Raw genomic sequence first — 17,737 nt, 5'->3', positions numbered from 1 at the left:
ATAGTTCCAGTGTGAGAAGTAGTCCAGTGTTGGGGTCATCAGTGGGAGAATAAATTCTCCTTCCTGTAGTACCCACAGTCCTAAGATGGCATCCCAACTGGTACACTGCTTTTGTTTTCAAAACGGCGACTTGGTCACTTCCCCATAGAGCTGCCAAAATGACAGATTGGTAGTCAGCATTGATCAAAGAAAGAACCTAAGGTTGGTCATTGAGCAGTTGGTTATTCACAAACTTGTAATAAAGGAGAGAGGGATCACAGGATATTCAGCAGCAATAAGTCATACCAAATTAACCTCATTTATATTGTACATAAGAGTTGCTAGATTGGTGGGTGTCATAGTTACCTTAAGTTCAGCAAAGAATCTGATAGACAAAGTCTATCCAGATGGTGAAATGGGAACAGACAATGATATAGCCCAGGCAGCACAGTGGTACTGTGGATAGAGCACTTGGCTTGGAATCAGGAAGATTCATCATCATTAGATACTTACTAGCGGTGTGCCCTTGGGTAAGTCACTTATCCCTTTGCCTCAGTTTTCTCATCTGTAAAATGAACTGGAGAAGGAAATGACAAACTACTTTATTAAGAAAACCTTAAATGGGGTCATGGAGCATTACAACAGAACAACAAATGATATAGTCCAGTTAAGTGCATTCCTTGCTCTCTGAATATAAAAAATTATTGTTTGATATGTCAGTCAACCTGGAAAAAGATTGGTAGTAGGGCACCAAAGGACTCAGTCCTTTTCTTATTCTGTTCAGTATTCAGTGGATGAATACAAAGTAGGTATGTCTACAATGATACACCAAAGAACCCAAATGCAATATAGCCTTGTTAGACTGTGATAATGGGCTGAAACCAATACAATTACCTTTCATAGAGATAAACATAACAATCTGGAACATCTGGAAAGAAAAAATTGCTTATGTATAGAATGGAGTAGACCTGTTCTGACAGGAATTCATATGAGAAATATGTGGAGTTGGGGGCAGCTAGGTGGCGCAGTGGATAGAGCACCAGCCCTGAAATCAGGGGAATCTGAGTTCAAATCTAGCCTCAGAAACTTAACACTTCCTGGGCAAGTCACTTAGCCCTAATTGCCTCAGCCAAAAAAAAAAAAAAACCCCAAAACAAACCAAAAAACACAAAAACGAAATATGTGGAGTTGGCCACAAATTCACTGTGAACATTGCGAACCAGATAACAACAACAACAATATTTAAACAGTACTTTGAGGTTTGCAAAGCACTTTGCATATAATCTTATTTTATAGCATGAGGACATGAAGATGATTCTTCTGAAGTACATGCTAAAGGTATTATTATTTCCATTTTATAAATGAAAAATCTGAGGTTAAAAGAGATTTAGTAATCTGTCTATCATCAGTGTGTGTTTCAGTTATTTTTCAGCCATACTCAATTTTTCATAACCCCTTTTGGAGTCTTCTTGGTAAAGATACTGAAGTGGTTTGATATTTATTTATCCAGATGAGGAAATTGAGGCAAATAAAGTTTGATCCAAATCAAAATTGACCCAGATTAGTTACAATGTTGTAATTATTGTATAGATTGTTCTCCTGGTTCTGCTCATTTTACTTTATATTTATTAATGTAAATCTTCCCAAGTTTCTCTGAATCAATCCTTTTCATCATAAAACAGCAGTCACTGTAGCTGCTTGCCAATGAGAGGTCAAAGCTTTGCATGCTTCTTTTAAATTTAGCTTTTAGGAGTGGAAAGTTAGGCTGGCTGCTTTGGATCATCTGTTTCAGATTTTTTTTGGTCTCGGTGTGCAATCCAGTCAACTAGAACCATTAAAGTCTCACAAACGTATGCATTAACTTTATCAGTTATTGAAGCTGGTATTTTTTTTTTCCTGTTCAAGAGTTTTCATTTCATGAAGAGACATATCTTTACACTTTTAACTGTCTCAATTTCACACCTTTTCTGTAAATTCTTGAAATAGCTTTCACTTTTTAGCCTGAACTTTCATTTCATTTCATTCACTTACATCACTTAATTACCTGATCAGAGTGACTTTCAATTCTTTCAGTGTCAAAAGATGAATTGAGCTTGTTTTCTTTAAGTCATTTCTTCAAGGATTTCCAAATGCCTAATTTTTGCAAGGTGACACTTCTTCATAATCTGAAATTTTATGTGATTTTCTTCTTCAACATCTTAAATTTTAGTAAAATCTTTAGTCAGAGCTATTTGATGTTGGCTGAGTTGTGACTTGAAAAATATGCTCAATCTTGAAAGTGTTTGGCAAGTTCTTGTCCTACAGTGTTATGATGAACACATTTCTTTTACATATATATTATTATTCACTCATTTTAGTCCTATCCAACTCTTTTTGAGTTCATTTAGGGTTTTCTTGGCAGAGATACCAGATTGATTTGCCATTTCTTTCTCTAGTTCATCTTACAGAGATGAAAACTGAGGCAAACAAGGTTAAATGACTTTCTTAGAGTCACATACCTAGTAAACATCTGAGGTCAGATTTGAACTCAGGAAAATGTGTGATCCTGATTCTAAGCCCCAGAGCTCTATCCACTGACCTACCTATCTTCCCATCTATTTCTTTTGGGAATAGTATAACTGCCTGAGTAATACTGATACTTTGATTATCTTTGATTAATCCTCCTGTTAAACCACATATACAAAATCCATATTGTTTTCTAGGCAATTCACATTCTTCTTAATGATTTACAGAGGACTTTTTATAGAATTCACTCATATCCTGGGACAATGCTACTTTTGAGCCAGTTGACAGGATCATAGTGAATCCTTAAATGATGAATAGTTGTACAATATGCCAAATAGTTGTCCAGTTTCTATACATATTCTTGTATCTCACTTGACTATCTTTTTTTTTTTTCCCCCTGAGGCTGGGGTTAAGTGACTTGTGACTCTGGGGTCACACAGCTAGGAAGTCTTAAGTGTCTGAGACCAGATTTGAACTCGGGTCCTCCTGAATTCAAGGCTGGTGCTCTATCCACTGTGCCACCTAGCTGCCCCTCACTTGACTATCTTAATCAACATACTTATTATGGGAAATAGAAGTGTGCCGAGAGAGTTTTGGGGGATTGTGGCATTTAAAAATTCAAGAAACATAATTGCTGGATAATTATAGCACTTATGCTATAATTATGCATTATGTTTATTTATATTTATAATGCTAGCATTTTAATTAAGGGATGGTCATTTGGTCATTTCTCTTTTAGACTTATGTGACCATTGGAAGAGGAATTTTCCTGAGGGTGGCAATCAATTCTAATTGGTTAACAATTAATGAGAGAATGAATATTACAGTGAAAGGCTGGACCTATCCTAATGAACTTTGATTATTTTACTTCTAAACTGTCTTCAGCCTTGGGCAATTTATTGAAAGAACACTCAAGCCTGAGCAGAACTGGGAGTTTCATCTTAAATTCCTTGTAAGGTTGGATAAGGTCTGATCAAGATTGAGTAGAGTTAATTCAGTTTCATTATCAGTAATGCCCTTCAAGAGACTGAATTTTGAAATAAGGACTATAGAAAAAGAGGAAACTCTGGATCTCTCTCAAATTATTGGTTATTACTAATTATTTTACTCAGGAGGAAAAGTTGAGACGTTAAGGATGGAGAGGATTGCAGAAATTGTAATAATAAAGGATGTTGGAAAGAAATGAGTATTTTTAGCTTAGAGAGATGACTAGATTTACAGAATCTAATGATACTAGAAGAGACTAGAAATATAATTCGGTTTCTTACCCTTATTTCATACATGAAAGAAATGAGCCCCAAGAGAACCAGGATCAGAACCTCTAGCTCTCCACTCCCTGCCCATTGTTCTTTTCCTTATACCAATTGCCTCTTTTTTCTCCTCTTGTACAACTTTTCTCTCAGGGAAAACCAAACTATGCCAGCATTTAAACCCCTTCTACCTTACAATTTCTTCCCTTAGTTCACCAGTTGGACAAATGGGCTTTTTGTTTGTATGCCTTGTCATTTTGATTTAAGGAGAAGCATCTTAGGGCTGTCTTTGTATATCAGAAAGACTATCATACACAGTAAACTTTCTTAAACTATGGGTCACGTAACTGAATATGGGGGTTGTGAAAAATTTGGCAACAGTAAAAGATGTCAAATATTCCAAGATTTAATTCTTTATGTAAAAATAAGCAAGCACTTCTACCTCATTAATATACAAATTGCTTTCAACTGTAATAAATAGAAAATTATATCTATACCAAAGAATTATTTGAAAAATAATTTTTATGATTATCAGTAAATGTTTGATTTGTAAATTTATATACTTGTACTTATTTTATTCACCTTTATACCTATGGTAAATAGGTATTTTATATGTCTATATACTTGGGGTCATGTAAAAATTTCTCAGGTAAAAAGGGGTTGTGAGTAAAAAAAAGTTTTAAAAGCCCTGATATAGAAGAATCATTTCTTTATGATGCCCCAGATGTCAGAATTGTGAGAGAATTAGGCAAATTAGAACCAGTGGGTGGAAATTAAAGGGCAACTCACTGTGGCTGAGGGTAAGAAGGGATTTTTTTTAAAAACAATCACAGCTGTCCAAATATACATAGCATGACAATGGCTGCATGAAGAGACAGAAACACTCCCAATCACTGGGAGTATTAAAACAGAAGCTTGGTCCCCATCTGTGAGGGGTGCTTCATGGGAAAGGAGGTTTTACTGAAGGACACATAAACAGCTAAGTATAAAAGTAAATTAGAGCAGGACCAGGACCAGGAAGCAAGAAGACCTGACTGCTAATCCTGCCTCAGTGTGACCCTAAGCAAATTACTAAACTTCTATCTGCCTCAGTTTCCTCATTTTCAAATTGTGATTGTAATATTATCTATCCCACAGGGTTGTTGAGAAGATAAAAATGAGATATTTGTAAAGTGCTTTGCAAACTTTAACATCGTTATATAAATCATCATATATCATCACCATCACCACCACCATCATCATTTTAAAATTACTATTAAGGAACTTTCCTATTTTTAGAGACTCTGGGCAGTGATGCAGTAGATAAAGTGCCAGGTCTGAAGTCAGGAACACTCATCTTCTTGAATTAAAATCTGGCCTCAGATACTTCCTAGCTGTGTGGTCCTGAGTAAGTCACTTCATCTTGTCCACCTCAGTTTACTTACTCATCTGTAAAATGAGCTGGAGAAGGAAATGACAAACTACTGAAGATCTTTGCCAAAAAAACCCCAAATGAGGTCACAAAGAGTTAGATATGACTAAAATAACTGAACAACCTGATGCTTAGACTGGGGTTGCTTCTGTTAGAGTCAGTTTTTTATTGGGGACCAAATTTCTTTGAGAAACCTGTAAGATGTCAACCTGTCACAGCCCATTTGTTCTTCCCTAAAACTAAAGGAGGAACCCTGAACTAAGTTAGGATGGGAGACTCGCTGTACCCCTCCCAAAATCCATGCACAACCTATAGTGGCTCTCTTTTCTTTCCCACCAGCTTCCAAAGGGTGTATCAAGTGTGATGCTCCATGCCCAGAAGATTGGTTACTTTATGGAAGAAAATGCTATTTCTTTTCTGAAGAACCCAGGGATTGGAACACAGGGCGCCAGTACTGTCATACTCATGAAGCGTCCCTCACTGTGATCCAGAGCCAGAAGGAGTTGGTGAGTATGACCCACCTGAATGAGACATTTGTCCCAATCGCTGAAATCTAGATTCTATCCAGGGTAGGAACCTAGCAACCAAGTACTTGTCATTTAAATGACAAGTAGGGAGAAGAGTTCATAAAACCTATTTAAGCTTACTCAGATCCATAGGAATCCTCTCTGTATGTGGTCAGAGAAGTACAGGGAGTAAGAAAATTCAGGAATCAACCCTCTCTTAATGCTTTTTATTGTAAAACTAATTGCTTTAATAAAGTCTTGGCCTTGGTCAATAGTGTTAGCACAGGACAGAATTTGATAACATAGGCTTCCTAGTTTGAAATGAAAGACCCATGAATTTAAACCATATATGGAAAAGGTACAAACAGAATAAACACTAACAATAATAATTTACGTGTAAATTCCCTGGAAGCAAAGATTATTATTATTATTATTATTATTATTATTATTATTAATATCATGTGTCTTTCTGAGCTCCTGTGTTTACCTAGCATAGTACTGAGAACATAGTAGGTGCTTTAGAAATACTTATTGATTGTTCTGTGAAGCCTTTTCCTTACAACCGCCCTGTGAAGTAGGCAATACAAGCATATTTATTTCCATTTTATAGACAAAATCTGAGGATTTAAAAATTGTTTGACAAAATGTGTTATTTGGTTCAAAATAACAGATGTTCCTCAAATCTTTTTTTTTTTTCTTGGTCTTTGGCATATATATATATATATATATATATATATATATATATATATATATATATATATATATATATATATATATATATATATAAGGCATATAATGCCTTATTTGCCTCAGTTTCCTCATCTGTAAAATGAGCTGGAGAAGGAAATGGAAAACACTCCAGTATCTCTGCCAAGAAAACCCCAAATGAAGTCACAGAGATTTAGACATGATTGAAATAAATGAACAACAACATGACATTGAGCACAGGAGAAGACGGCCAAGACAAGAGCATTCTGGGGGGAGTCTAAGATTTAAAATTTGTCCCATATAGTAAAAAGATCCAGCTTGAAACTTTCATCTCAGAATCTTCACTTTACTAGGGAAAGGAGCCAGTAGCGATCCTATCTTGGCTCAGAGATTATGATTTGTTCTGAGACACATGATAATATCATATGGAAATACTGGATCTCAAGTTTCTACCTATTTTCTCGATATAGGAATTTATGTTCAAATTCACCAGGAAGGAACCCTGGATTGGCCTGAGGAGAGTAGGCGACGAATTCCACTGGGTCAATGGAGATCCATTTCACCCGGAATGAGTAAGCTGACTTTCAATCTTCTGATTGTTGATGGCAGATATTGGGACAGATGCTTTCTTTATAATCCTCTGTTAATAACCAGAATTCCCTGTTTCTAGGGAAAGAAAGTTTGGCCTTTGGAGACAAGGGAGGTGGGGATAAGAATGTAAGGCATGAGGTGTGGACACAAATTGGAAATAGGAAGTGGGAAGGGAACAAGCATTTATTAAGTGCCTACTATATGCCAGGCATTGTGCTTAAGCAATTTATAAATTTTAACTCATTTGATTTGACACAAGAAAACTGGGAGGTAGATGGTATTATTATCCCAAATTTATAGTTGAAGAAACTACAACAGAGATTAAATGATTTGTCCAGCATTACACAGCTGGTAGTATCTGGATTTGAATTCAAGTCTTCTTGACTCTAGGTCCAACATCCCAAACTATGTCATATTAAGTAACTGTGTAACCTGGACAAGTCACTTAACCTCACTGTGTCTCCATTTCCTCATCTTAAAATGAGGGATAGACTCTAAGGTCCCTTGCAGCTTTTATCCTATGTTCCTATGAACTATATTTAGGAAGCCATCTGGTGACAATTTTACCTTCAGATCATTAGACTATAAAAACAGGAGATAATGGACATGGGAGAAATTAAGGCATTAAGCCTTGTTATGGCAAAAATTGTGTAGGTGTTGCCAATCAGGAGGTGGGAGGATGATCAAAAGAGGGAAAGGATCTCAGGGTTCCATTAAATCCCTTAATTCCTGGCTGGGTTGCCTCTCCTAGACCTGCCTCCTAGCAGGAATGCTTTTCCAGCTGACCTTCAGCTAAGTCACCTCTCTTTATCTTCCTCTACCTTTTCCCACTGGCTCTATCTGCATAGTCATCAGCTTTTTCTTTTTCAGGTTCTTTTCTTCCCTGCTCCTTTTTTCTCTTCTTTGCCAATGTATTGTCATAATAGTAGTGCAAACTTTGGACTGGGGGACACATCCCTGCCTCTGCCACTTGCTACTTGGCTGGTTTGGGGAGGACATAAGCATTCATCTAGAAAATGAGGGACGTGAACCAGATGATCTCTTAGCTCTAAATCAAAGATTATGTTTCTCTACCATCTATCTATTCAATCTATCTAACAACACAGTCATAATGCACCTACTTTGTTCTAGGCATTGTATTGCCCATCTTTGTTCTCAATATCTCTTCTTTTTTATAATAATAACTTTTTATTTTCCAAAGATATGCAGATAGTTTTCATCATTCACCCTTGTAAAACCTTGTGTTCCAATTTTTCTCCCTCCCTTTTTCCCATTCCCTTCCCTTAGACTGCAAGTAATCCAACATAAGTTAAACATGTGCAATTCTTCTAAATAATGTATTCCCACATTTATCATCTTCAGTACTTCTACTTTTTAAAATTAATTTTATAATTATAACATTTTTGACAGTACATATGCATAGGTAATTTTTTACAACATTATCCCTTGTACTCCCTTCTGTTCCAGATTTTTCCCCTTCTTCCCTCCACCCCCTCCCCTAGATGGCAGGCATTCCCATACATATTAAATATCTTATAGTATATCCTAGGTACAATATATATGTGCAGAACCAAATTTTGTTGTTGTTGTTATTGTTACAAAGGAAGAATTTGATTCGGAAGGTAAAAATAATCTGGGAAGAAAAACAAAAAATGCTCACAGTTTACACTCATTTCCCAGTGTTCCTTTTCTGGGTGTAGCTGATTCTGTCCATCATTGATCAACTGGAATTGGATTATCAGCACTTCTACTTAAGGAACCTTGGAACTTCCACCCACATTAGGCAATTTGGGCACCTTCCTTTAACAACTCCCATTTTTTCTCTAGGAAAGCTCTGGAAAGCTCACAATCTATGTTTCTATCATCGGCCCACTTCACTATACACTGTTCACACTATAAATATACCTATACACACAAAAGGCTAGTTTCACATCTGACATTCTAAGGCTAACCTTTGCCAAGTGATTCAAAATCATCAGTCATACTAATGGAAAATCCTGGAAGATCTTCTTCCAGACTCCAGGCTAGGGTCAGATTATTCAATTCTATTCAATATGATTCAAGGAAACATTTGCTAAGAGTCTCCCATGTGCAGGCACTGGACTAGGTGATTACAAATTAAAATTAACAACAACAGTTTACCTGCCCTTAAGAATCTTATATTTTCTTTGAATGCAATAATCTGAACACCTAGAGATCAGTTGCTTCTAATAGGAAACCAATAACAGAGAATATTTACATAGAGTCAAGGTTTACAAAAGACTTAATAGTTTACAAAGTACATTGCATACATTATATCATTTGGATTCATAACAACCCTGTGTAGCCCTATTTTAGAGATGATATAAATTGAGGCAGCTAGATAGCCCAGTGGATAGAGTACTGTGCCTGGACTCAGGAAGAGGTGAGTGTGAATCATGATCTCAATGCTTATTAGTTATGTGATATTGGTTACTTAATCTCTGTCTCAGTTTATCTGTAAAATGAGGATAATAATAACAATTAACTCCCAGGTTCTAAGTTCAAAGGAGAGGATAGCTCACTACTTAACACAAAGAGGGTTTTTAATAGATTCTTGCTTCCTTTCATTCAATTAAACATCTTTATTAAAAATAATTTGATTAAAATATTTATTGGCTGCCTGCTAGGGCAAGGCATGATGGTAGGCTGGGAATACAAAAGAAAAAGTGAAAAAAATAGCTACCCTCAGGGAGATGATATTCTCCTAGGTGAGAACAACCCATGAATAATATACATGAGAACATAAAAGTAAATACATGATAATTTGAGGAGGTTCAGTGTACTAGCAATTGGGGGATTTTTTGTCTTGAAAGGTACCATATTCTTGTATTTGCTCAGTAGGAAGGTTATAGAACTTTTTATTCTGAAGTGCCCACATGGGAGAAAATACAGGACAGCCAAAATAATGAAAATTTAAGAGTGTTTATTGTCACTGGCCAGAATTGAGCCCCGTCAGGACCAAGGATCAGTGATGAGCAGTTTTAGGGCCACATATTCATAGAAAAAGAAAAAGAGACATCACAAGTTCTATGGTACATTTGTCATACTAAAAGGAATTTCCATCTTAGACAGGAGCAAAGGTTATCACACTAAGGGTGACATTCCCAGACAGGCAATAATACACAGTATTTATGTTTATCAAGTTGTCAAGGTCTTAGGCTTTTTGGGGGTAAAAATACCATCTGCATTAGGGAGTGAAGAGCTAGTAACAAACTTCTGACTACAGGGTTTCAAGATTATGTTTCTCATGGTCTAGAGGGGTGTCTTTCCATTTCAATCCCCCCCAATATAATGATGGGACTGTGATCTTCTCTATCCATCCCTATCCTTTGTGTCTTATAAACCTTCTGAGGAGTCACCCAATATGCTAGAGGTCTTTCTCTGTTGGAACAAGTTGACAAATAAGCTTGAGGATTTAGGTAAATTCTTTGGTGACAGACTTAACAATTTCTAAAGGGAAGTCAAGGTTGCTTCAGGCCCATCTCTGATGCATGAAAGCAATGTCACAAGGGGAAATAAAATATTTGCACTTTCTTGGTAAATTTTCAAAATGGCACCTCAATGTCCATGGGAGGCTTTGAGTTTTCACTAGGATACATTTGACTTATCATTTATTAGGAGCTTCCTATGTCCAGACACTGATTAGTTTTGGGGATACAAATACAAATAAAGACACAAATAGAGATAGTTCTAGAACCATGGACATTGATCCAAATCAACAATTGTTCCTGGATGGGGTGAATCAGTCTACTTCCTTTTGGCCCCTTCAACATTGGGCCCAAAGTGCCCTTCCTTAGCCACTATTTCTCTATTTGTGTTGGTTCCCCCAGTAGGATGTTAGCTTTTTGAAGGCAAGGATTATCTTTGCTTTTGCATTTATATTTCCAACACTTAGCACAAAGTAAGCATTTTAATACATGTTTTTTCACTCACTCATTCCTTCATGCACTCATTCATGTGTGCATTCATTCATTCATTTATTCATGACCAAATAAATGAGCCATGGAAAATGGAATTTTCTAGCATTACAAATGCATACATTTACAAAAAGGAATGCTTAAAAAAGAAGCAGTGATACACAGTGGATAGAAGGCCAGTTGGGTAATCAGGAAGACTTGGATTCAAATCTTGTTTTTGACATGTATTGGCAATATAACCTAGGAAAATTCATTTACTTATCCTTTTTTTATCCGGGGCAATTCTCTAAGAGATGTCAATAGCAACTAAGTTGCCCATCTTCATCATGGAGTAGTTTCTACAGTTGGGATTCTTCCACATAGATGAAATATTTCTGGAACCAAAAGAAAAATATTAACAAAGCATCTCTCCTGTGTATTTCTTTTTTCTTATTTTTTTTCTTGAAGTTTTTTATTTTCAAAACACATGCGAGGATAATGTTTTCGTTAATCTTCTCTTTCTCAATTTTCTTCAAATAAGCCTCTAAAGATATAAAATTTCCCCTTATTACTGCTTTAGCTGCATCCCAAAGATTTTGATATGATGTCTCATCATTATCATTATCTTGGGTGAAATTGTTAATTGTTTCTATAATTTGCTCTTTCACCCAGTCATTCTTTAAGATGAGATTATTCAGTTTCCAATTACTTTTTGGTCTATTTACCCCTAACTTTTTACTGAATGTAGCTTTTATTGCATTGTGATCTGAGAAGAAGGCATTTATTATTTCTGCCTTCCTACATTTAATTTTGAGATCTTTATGTCCTAATATATGGTCAATTTTTGTATAGGATCCATGAACTGCTGAGAAGAAAGTATATTCCTTCCTATTGCCATTCAGTTTTCTCCAAAGGTCTATCATACCTAGTTTTTCTAATGTTCTATTTACTTTTTTAATTTCTTTCTTGTTTGTTTTGTGGTTTGATTTGTCTAAATCTGAGAGTGCAAGGTTGAGATCTCCCACTATTATAGTTTTACTGTCTATTTCTTCTTGCAGTTCTCTTAACTTCTCCTTTAGAAAGTTAGATGCTATACCACTTGGTGCATATATGTTTAGTATTGATATGGCTTCATTATTTATGCTACCTTTCAGCAGGATATAGTTTCCTTCCTTATCTTTTTTAACGAGATCTACTTCTGCTTTTGCTTGATCTGAGATAAGGATAGCTACCCCTGCTTTTTTGGCTTTACCTGAAGCATAATAAGCTCTGTTCCAACCTTTTACCTTTACTCTGTATGTATCTCCCTGCTTTAAGTGTGTTTCCTGTAGACAACATATTGTAGGGTTCTGCTTTTTGATCCAATCTGCAATCCGTCTCCGTTTGATGGGATCGTTCATCCCATTTACATTTACAGTTAAAATTACTAATTCTGTATTTCCTGCCATCGTATTATCCCCAGATTATACTTTTTTCCCTTGACCCCCCTGATCCCCCTCCCCGATATTTAATTTACAGACCCCCCTTGTGACGCGCAACCCTCCCTCTTTTTTTTTTTTTTTTTTTTTAGGATCCCTCCCCCCTCCCTCCAAGTCCCTTCACTTATTCTCCTTTTCCTTTCCCCTTTTCCTCTCCCCCCTTTTAATGAGGTGAGAGAAAATTCTCTGAAAAACAAATATGTTAATTATTTACTCTTTGAGCCTCTTCTGATGAGAGTAAGATTCACACAATGATTCTCCCCCTCACTAAGTTCCCTCAGATATGGTGTATTTTCTATGTCTCTTCCTGGGATGTAGTTTCCCTCTTTTTATCACTCCTTCCCCTTTTTCTGAACCGACCTCCTTCCCTTTACCACACCCCCCTTTTTTTCTTTTATATCAGTAAAATCAAATTATCCTTGAGTATTTTTTATATACCCACAACAAAGTTACAGTTCTCAAGGATTCTGTGTACCTTTTTCTGTTTCTCTTCAGTCTTGTGGATGTAGATCAAATTTTTTGTTTAAGTCTGGTTTTTTTCTTAGAAACATATAGAATTCCTCTGTTTCATTGAATGACCATCTTCTTCCATGGAAAAAGATGCTAAACTTAGCTGGGTAGTTCATTCTTGGTTGCAGTCCTTGATCTTTTGCCTTTCGGAATATCAGGTTCCAGGCCCTTCTATCTTTTAATGTGGAGGCAGCCAGATCTTGGGTGACCCTTATTGTGGCACCTTGGTATTTAAATTGTTTTTTTCTAGCTGCTTGCAGGATTTTCTCCTTTGTGTGGTAATTCTGCAGCTTAGCCACAATATTCCGTGGTGTTCTTTTTTTAGGGTCTATTTCAGAAGGAGTTCGATGAATTCTTTCCACATCTACTTTCCCTTCTGTTTCTATTATCTCTGGACAGTTCTCTTTGATAATTTCCTGTAAAATAGAATCTAGGCTCTTTTTTTGGTCATAGTTTTCTGGAAGTCCAATAATCCGCAGATTATCTCTCCTAGATCTATTTTCCAGGTCTATAGATTTTCCCAGTAAGTATTTGACGTTGTTCTCCAGCTTCTCATTTTTTTTGTTTTGTTTGACTGATTCTTGGGTTCTCTGTGAATCATTCATTTCTATTTGTTCCATCCTGACTTTTAAGGAGTTATTTTCTTCTTTCACAGTTTTTAGTTCTTTTTGTAAATGCCCAATTTCGTTTTTAAATGAATTATTTTGCTCTATTGAGTTTTTTTCCATTTCCCTAATTTTTTTTTTTTGAGAATTATTTTCTTTTTCCAATTCAGAAATTCTATTTTCTTGAGACTTTTTTATCTTTTCCAATTCAGATATCCTACTTTCCTGTGTTTTTTTAACCTTTTCTAATTCACTAATTTTGTTTCCCTGCATCTCCTGTGAATTCTTTATTTTTTCCAACTCCAATTTCAGGACATTGTTATTCTCTATCATAACTTCCCTTTCCTTGCCCCATTTTTCTTCGATCTCCCTCAATTTCTTAAGAGCTTCTTCTAGGAGAGAGTTATGTGATGGGGGGCAGGAATCGTTCCCCTTTAGGTTGTTATCTGATTCTCTGCTGTCAACTTCCTCGGGGTTGGACACCCGTTCTTTCTCTGTATAGAAGGAATCTATGGTTTTTCTAGCTTTTTTGCTCATACTTAAAAAAAATCTTTTGGGGTCTGTCTCTGGGGTAGGAAATTATTTACTTCTTTACCAGCTTCCTCCCAGACTGGATGGATGCAGTGGCCCTGCGCCTGAGCTAAGAGAGAGCTCTGGGAGAGAGTTCCCCACCCTCTCCCTGGGAGTGCCTCAGAGGTGATTAGCACTGCTGTGCTTCGAGGGCGTAGAATAGTGAAGACTGCAGGAAGCCCAGGCTATGTGTCCGGGTGGGGAGTGGGTGTCTGCAGCAGGTGACGTAAGAAGCCCCTGCGCTCAAACTGGAAGTGTCTGCCAGAAACCGCGGTCCCTAGTTCAAAGGTTCCGCTTCTCTGGGACTTCCTGGAGCTGAGTTCCACTCCCTCCAGCTAAGTTAGGCAGTGTGTGTTGCCTTGGGCCGTATCCACCCACTTGTCAGTCTCTTAACTATTCTCAGGAGGTAGCTGAGGCCACACCCCCTGGTGCCGTCTGCTGAGTCACCCCCAGGGTGGTGGGGGGGGGGGAATCTAATCTGAGTTTTAAAATATTTTGGCTTTCTCTTCTGAACTGCTAAATAATTAGCAGAGAAGAGCTAACAGCCTGTGCCAGGTTCCTTTACCTCAGTGGCTTCTCTGATCCCAGAGCCCTTCCCAGCGCAATGGGCGCAGTGTGCCCCTACCCCACCGTCTGTGCTGGTCTCTTATTCCTCCCCTGAGAACTGACCTTTCCTGTTGAAACTCCAGATTCTCTTCAGCTGGTAAGTCGTGCTTCCAGTCCTTGTGGTATCTATCAATCCTGAGCTAATTTTGAGACTTAATTTATCTAATTGGTTGTGAGGGAGTGAGGACGTTCACTGAGTCGTGTGTTTCCTCTCCGCCATCTTGGCTCCGCCCCGAGGATAATGTTTTCAACATTGACCCTTGAAAAACCTTGTGTTGCAATTTTCCCCCCATTCCCTCCAAATCCTTTAGATGGCATGTAATCCAATATATATGTCAATTTTCCTATGTATTTCTTCCCCTTCTCCCCCATGTTATATCTTGGGCAGTTGCTTACCCTCAGGAAGACCTGAGTACAAAATCTCACCTCCGATACTAATTAGCTGTGTAACTTGGGTGAATTATTTAGTCCTTCTGCTTCAGTTTCTTCAACTGTAAATTGGGGATTATGATAATAGCACCTCCCTTACAAAAGTTGTTGTAAGGATCAAATAAGACATTACTTCCAAAGTGCTTAGCACAATGCCTAGCATGCAAGTGGCTTTAAAAAAAAATTATTAACGTTTTTAATTCTCAAAACATATGCATGGATAATTTTTTAGCACTGATCCCTGAAAAACCCTATGTTCCAAATTTTCCCTCCTTCCCCCACTCTCTTTCTTAGATGGCAAGTAATCCAATATATGCTAAACATGTTAAAATATAAGTTATGCAAGTGGCTTTTAATAAATGTTGTCCCTTTCATTTTCCTTCCCTACCTTATCATACCCTACACACCCCGACTCTGATTCTGAATGGAAACTACTTTGTTTTCCTACAAAACAAGTGTCCCCTTCAGAGATAAATTATTATATTATGACCTGGTAGATGATGGATAGATAGATAGAGCATTTATTTAGTGCACACTATTTATCCAGCACCGTATCTATGGTGGCATTTCTGATATGTATTTTTTTGGTTTGTTTTTTAGCACTAACTTATTCTTTTTTGGTGGCATTTCTAATGTTTATTATATATTTTTTTTATTTTTTAGCACTAACATTCTTTTTTTGGTGGAATTTCTGATGTTTATTATATATTTTTTGTTTGCTTTTAAGCACTAACTTATTCTTTTTTTGGTGGCATTTCTGATTATTATTTTTTGTTTTATTTTTTAGCACTAATTTATTCTTTTTTAATTTATTGAATTTTTAAATTTCAAAACATATGCAAGGATAATTTTTTCAAAAGCCTGTGTTCCAATTATTATATGTTTAAGATCCGTTGAGTTTCTTTCTTTCCTACCACAGATTCTCAGTCTCGGGTCACGGGGAGTGTGTCTTTGTGGAACCCACGAGACTTGTCACATCAGATTGCCTGATGACTCGGCCCTGGGTGTGCAGTAAGATGGCTTACACGTGAGGCAGGGGCACGAGAAGCCGGCCAGCACGGGCCTCTCCCTCCCCTTGGCCCAGCTCTCTCTCTGAGCCACGGACGCTGGAAATTTTCTCCGCCAGCCGCGCAGCTGTGAGATAATAGTATGTTATCCCCAGGTCTCAGTTCTGGGCTCCTGGTTCCTTCCTCTGCACATATCCCATCAACTCGCTGTGCCATCCTAGAGGGGCTGTGTAGCCTGGCTGCCTCTGCCCTCCCCTTTGGCTAACTAGCACACAACATGCCTCCCTCACATGGGCACCATGTATGACTGTTGCCGGTAGTGAGGGATAACAAAGCAAATTTACCATCAACATCAACATCCCCTCCACATAAGCAGCTCCTACATTAACTGTAGTCTCATGAAATCAGGTAGTTCCTCTTCACTGGAAATCTATTTATTTTGTTTGATCAAACCTTTCTGACATTTTGGAATCACTGAATTTTACCTTATTCCCACTGGTTTTTAACGTCTTTTTTTTTTTTTTTTTTTTTTTTTTTTTTTTTTTTTAAACTTGAAGTATTGATATTATTCTTTGGAAATACTTAATCCCTCCTCTTGCTGATTATAGTCACTGTCTTCCCATCCCCCCAACCCCCTGGATTTTTGCACTTTCTGGTTGTGCTCAGACTTTGATCTCCCAGGTTGCTCTTTCCAATGTTGGCTTCGAGATTTGCCTCAGAGGACTCAGAGCAAGCTGCATTTGTCCAGTGACACTGTCCTGACACTTGCTTTGGAGTGTTTTTATTGCACAACACAGTAGTACTGGTGCTTATAGAAAAATAACAATTGTCAAAAATAACAATACAATGGGGAACACACCAGCCTTCCCCGAGTCACAACCCACTTTCCTACTCCAACTATTTCTGTCTCATCATAATGAGAGGGAAGGTTCCTACCCATCATGTAGAAAAAGCCCCCCTGTGGTATAGGGGAGGTCCATTCTCCTGATCTCCCAGTCCCTTGCTTCGCCTCCCCTTCTGCTTCCTTACTGCTCCTCTGGCAGGCTCCCTGATTGTATCTGTGAATGGTGTACTGATTACTAAAGGAATAAAGACCACAAACTCCCCTAGAGAAAACATTTGTGTCTATCTTGCGTTTCTGCTTTAGATTTGTGGGTACTCAAATTCACTCCAAAGACTCCTTGGAAGCCTAGTTCCTTATTGACATGTGTAACCCTTTATTCTAGCTTGTTTTAAGCTTAGGGGAAATACAATATTCCTGATCTCTATGTGGTGCCCCCCTCTAGGGACTTAGGGGTTTATTTTAAATGGTCTATTTTAAATGCTGGAATGAGGTCAGGAAGACTCCCTGAGAATCTTCTTGGGACCTAGGCATTTACTAGCTGTGTGACTGGGCAAGGTCACTTCACCCTGTTTGCCTCAGTTTCCTCATCTGTACAATGGGCTGGAGAAAGAAATAGCAAACCACTCCAGTATCTTTGCCAAGAAAATCTCAACTGGGGTCATGAAGAGTCGGATGGGACTGAATAACGAAACCAATAAATTTTAGACAAAAGGTACAATCACAGTTGTTATAAGCTTTCAGTTAGGAAGATTCCTAATATTTAAGCAGAGACATAGATCTCTGCCTTAATTAATTTTAATTTAAAATTTTTAAATAATAGC

At 37.5% G+C, this 17,737-nt stretch overlaps 1 protein-coding gene across 1 annotated transcript in view; it reads left to right on the top strand.

Moving 5' to 3' along the window:
* Positions 1 to 17,190, top strand: part of CLEC2L (C-type lectin domain family 2 member L) — a 31,613-nt gene extending 14,423 nt beyond the window's left edge. The window contains exons 3-5 of the mRNA XM_074267773.1: positions 5,485 to 5,651; positions 6,830 to 6,926; positions 15,981 to 17,190. Of these exons, the coding sequence (XP_074123874.1) occupies positions 5,485 to 5,651; positions 6,830 to 6,926; positions 15,981 to 16,096 (380 nt within the window). The 3' untranslated portion in view covers positions 16,097 to 17,190. The remainder of the gene's footprint in view (positions 1 to 5,484; positions 5,652 to 6,829; positions 6,927 to 15,980) is intronic.
* Positions 17,191 to 17,737: the final 547 nt, after the last annotated feature.

The sequence above is a fragment of the Sminthopsis crassicaudata genome, chromosome 5, assembly GCF_048593235.1.
Source record: "Sminthopsis crassicaudata isolate SCR6 chromosome 5, ASM4859323v1, whole genome shotgun sequence".
Taxonomy (NCBI): domain Eukaryota; kingdom Metazoa; phylum Chordata; class Mammalia; order Dasyuromorphia; family Dasyuridae; genus Sminthopsis; species Sminthopsis crassicaudata.
This window is presented reverse-complemented; position numbering and strand designations above follow the sequence as displayed.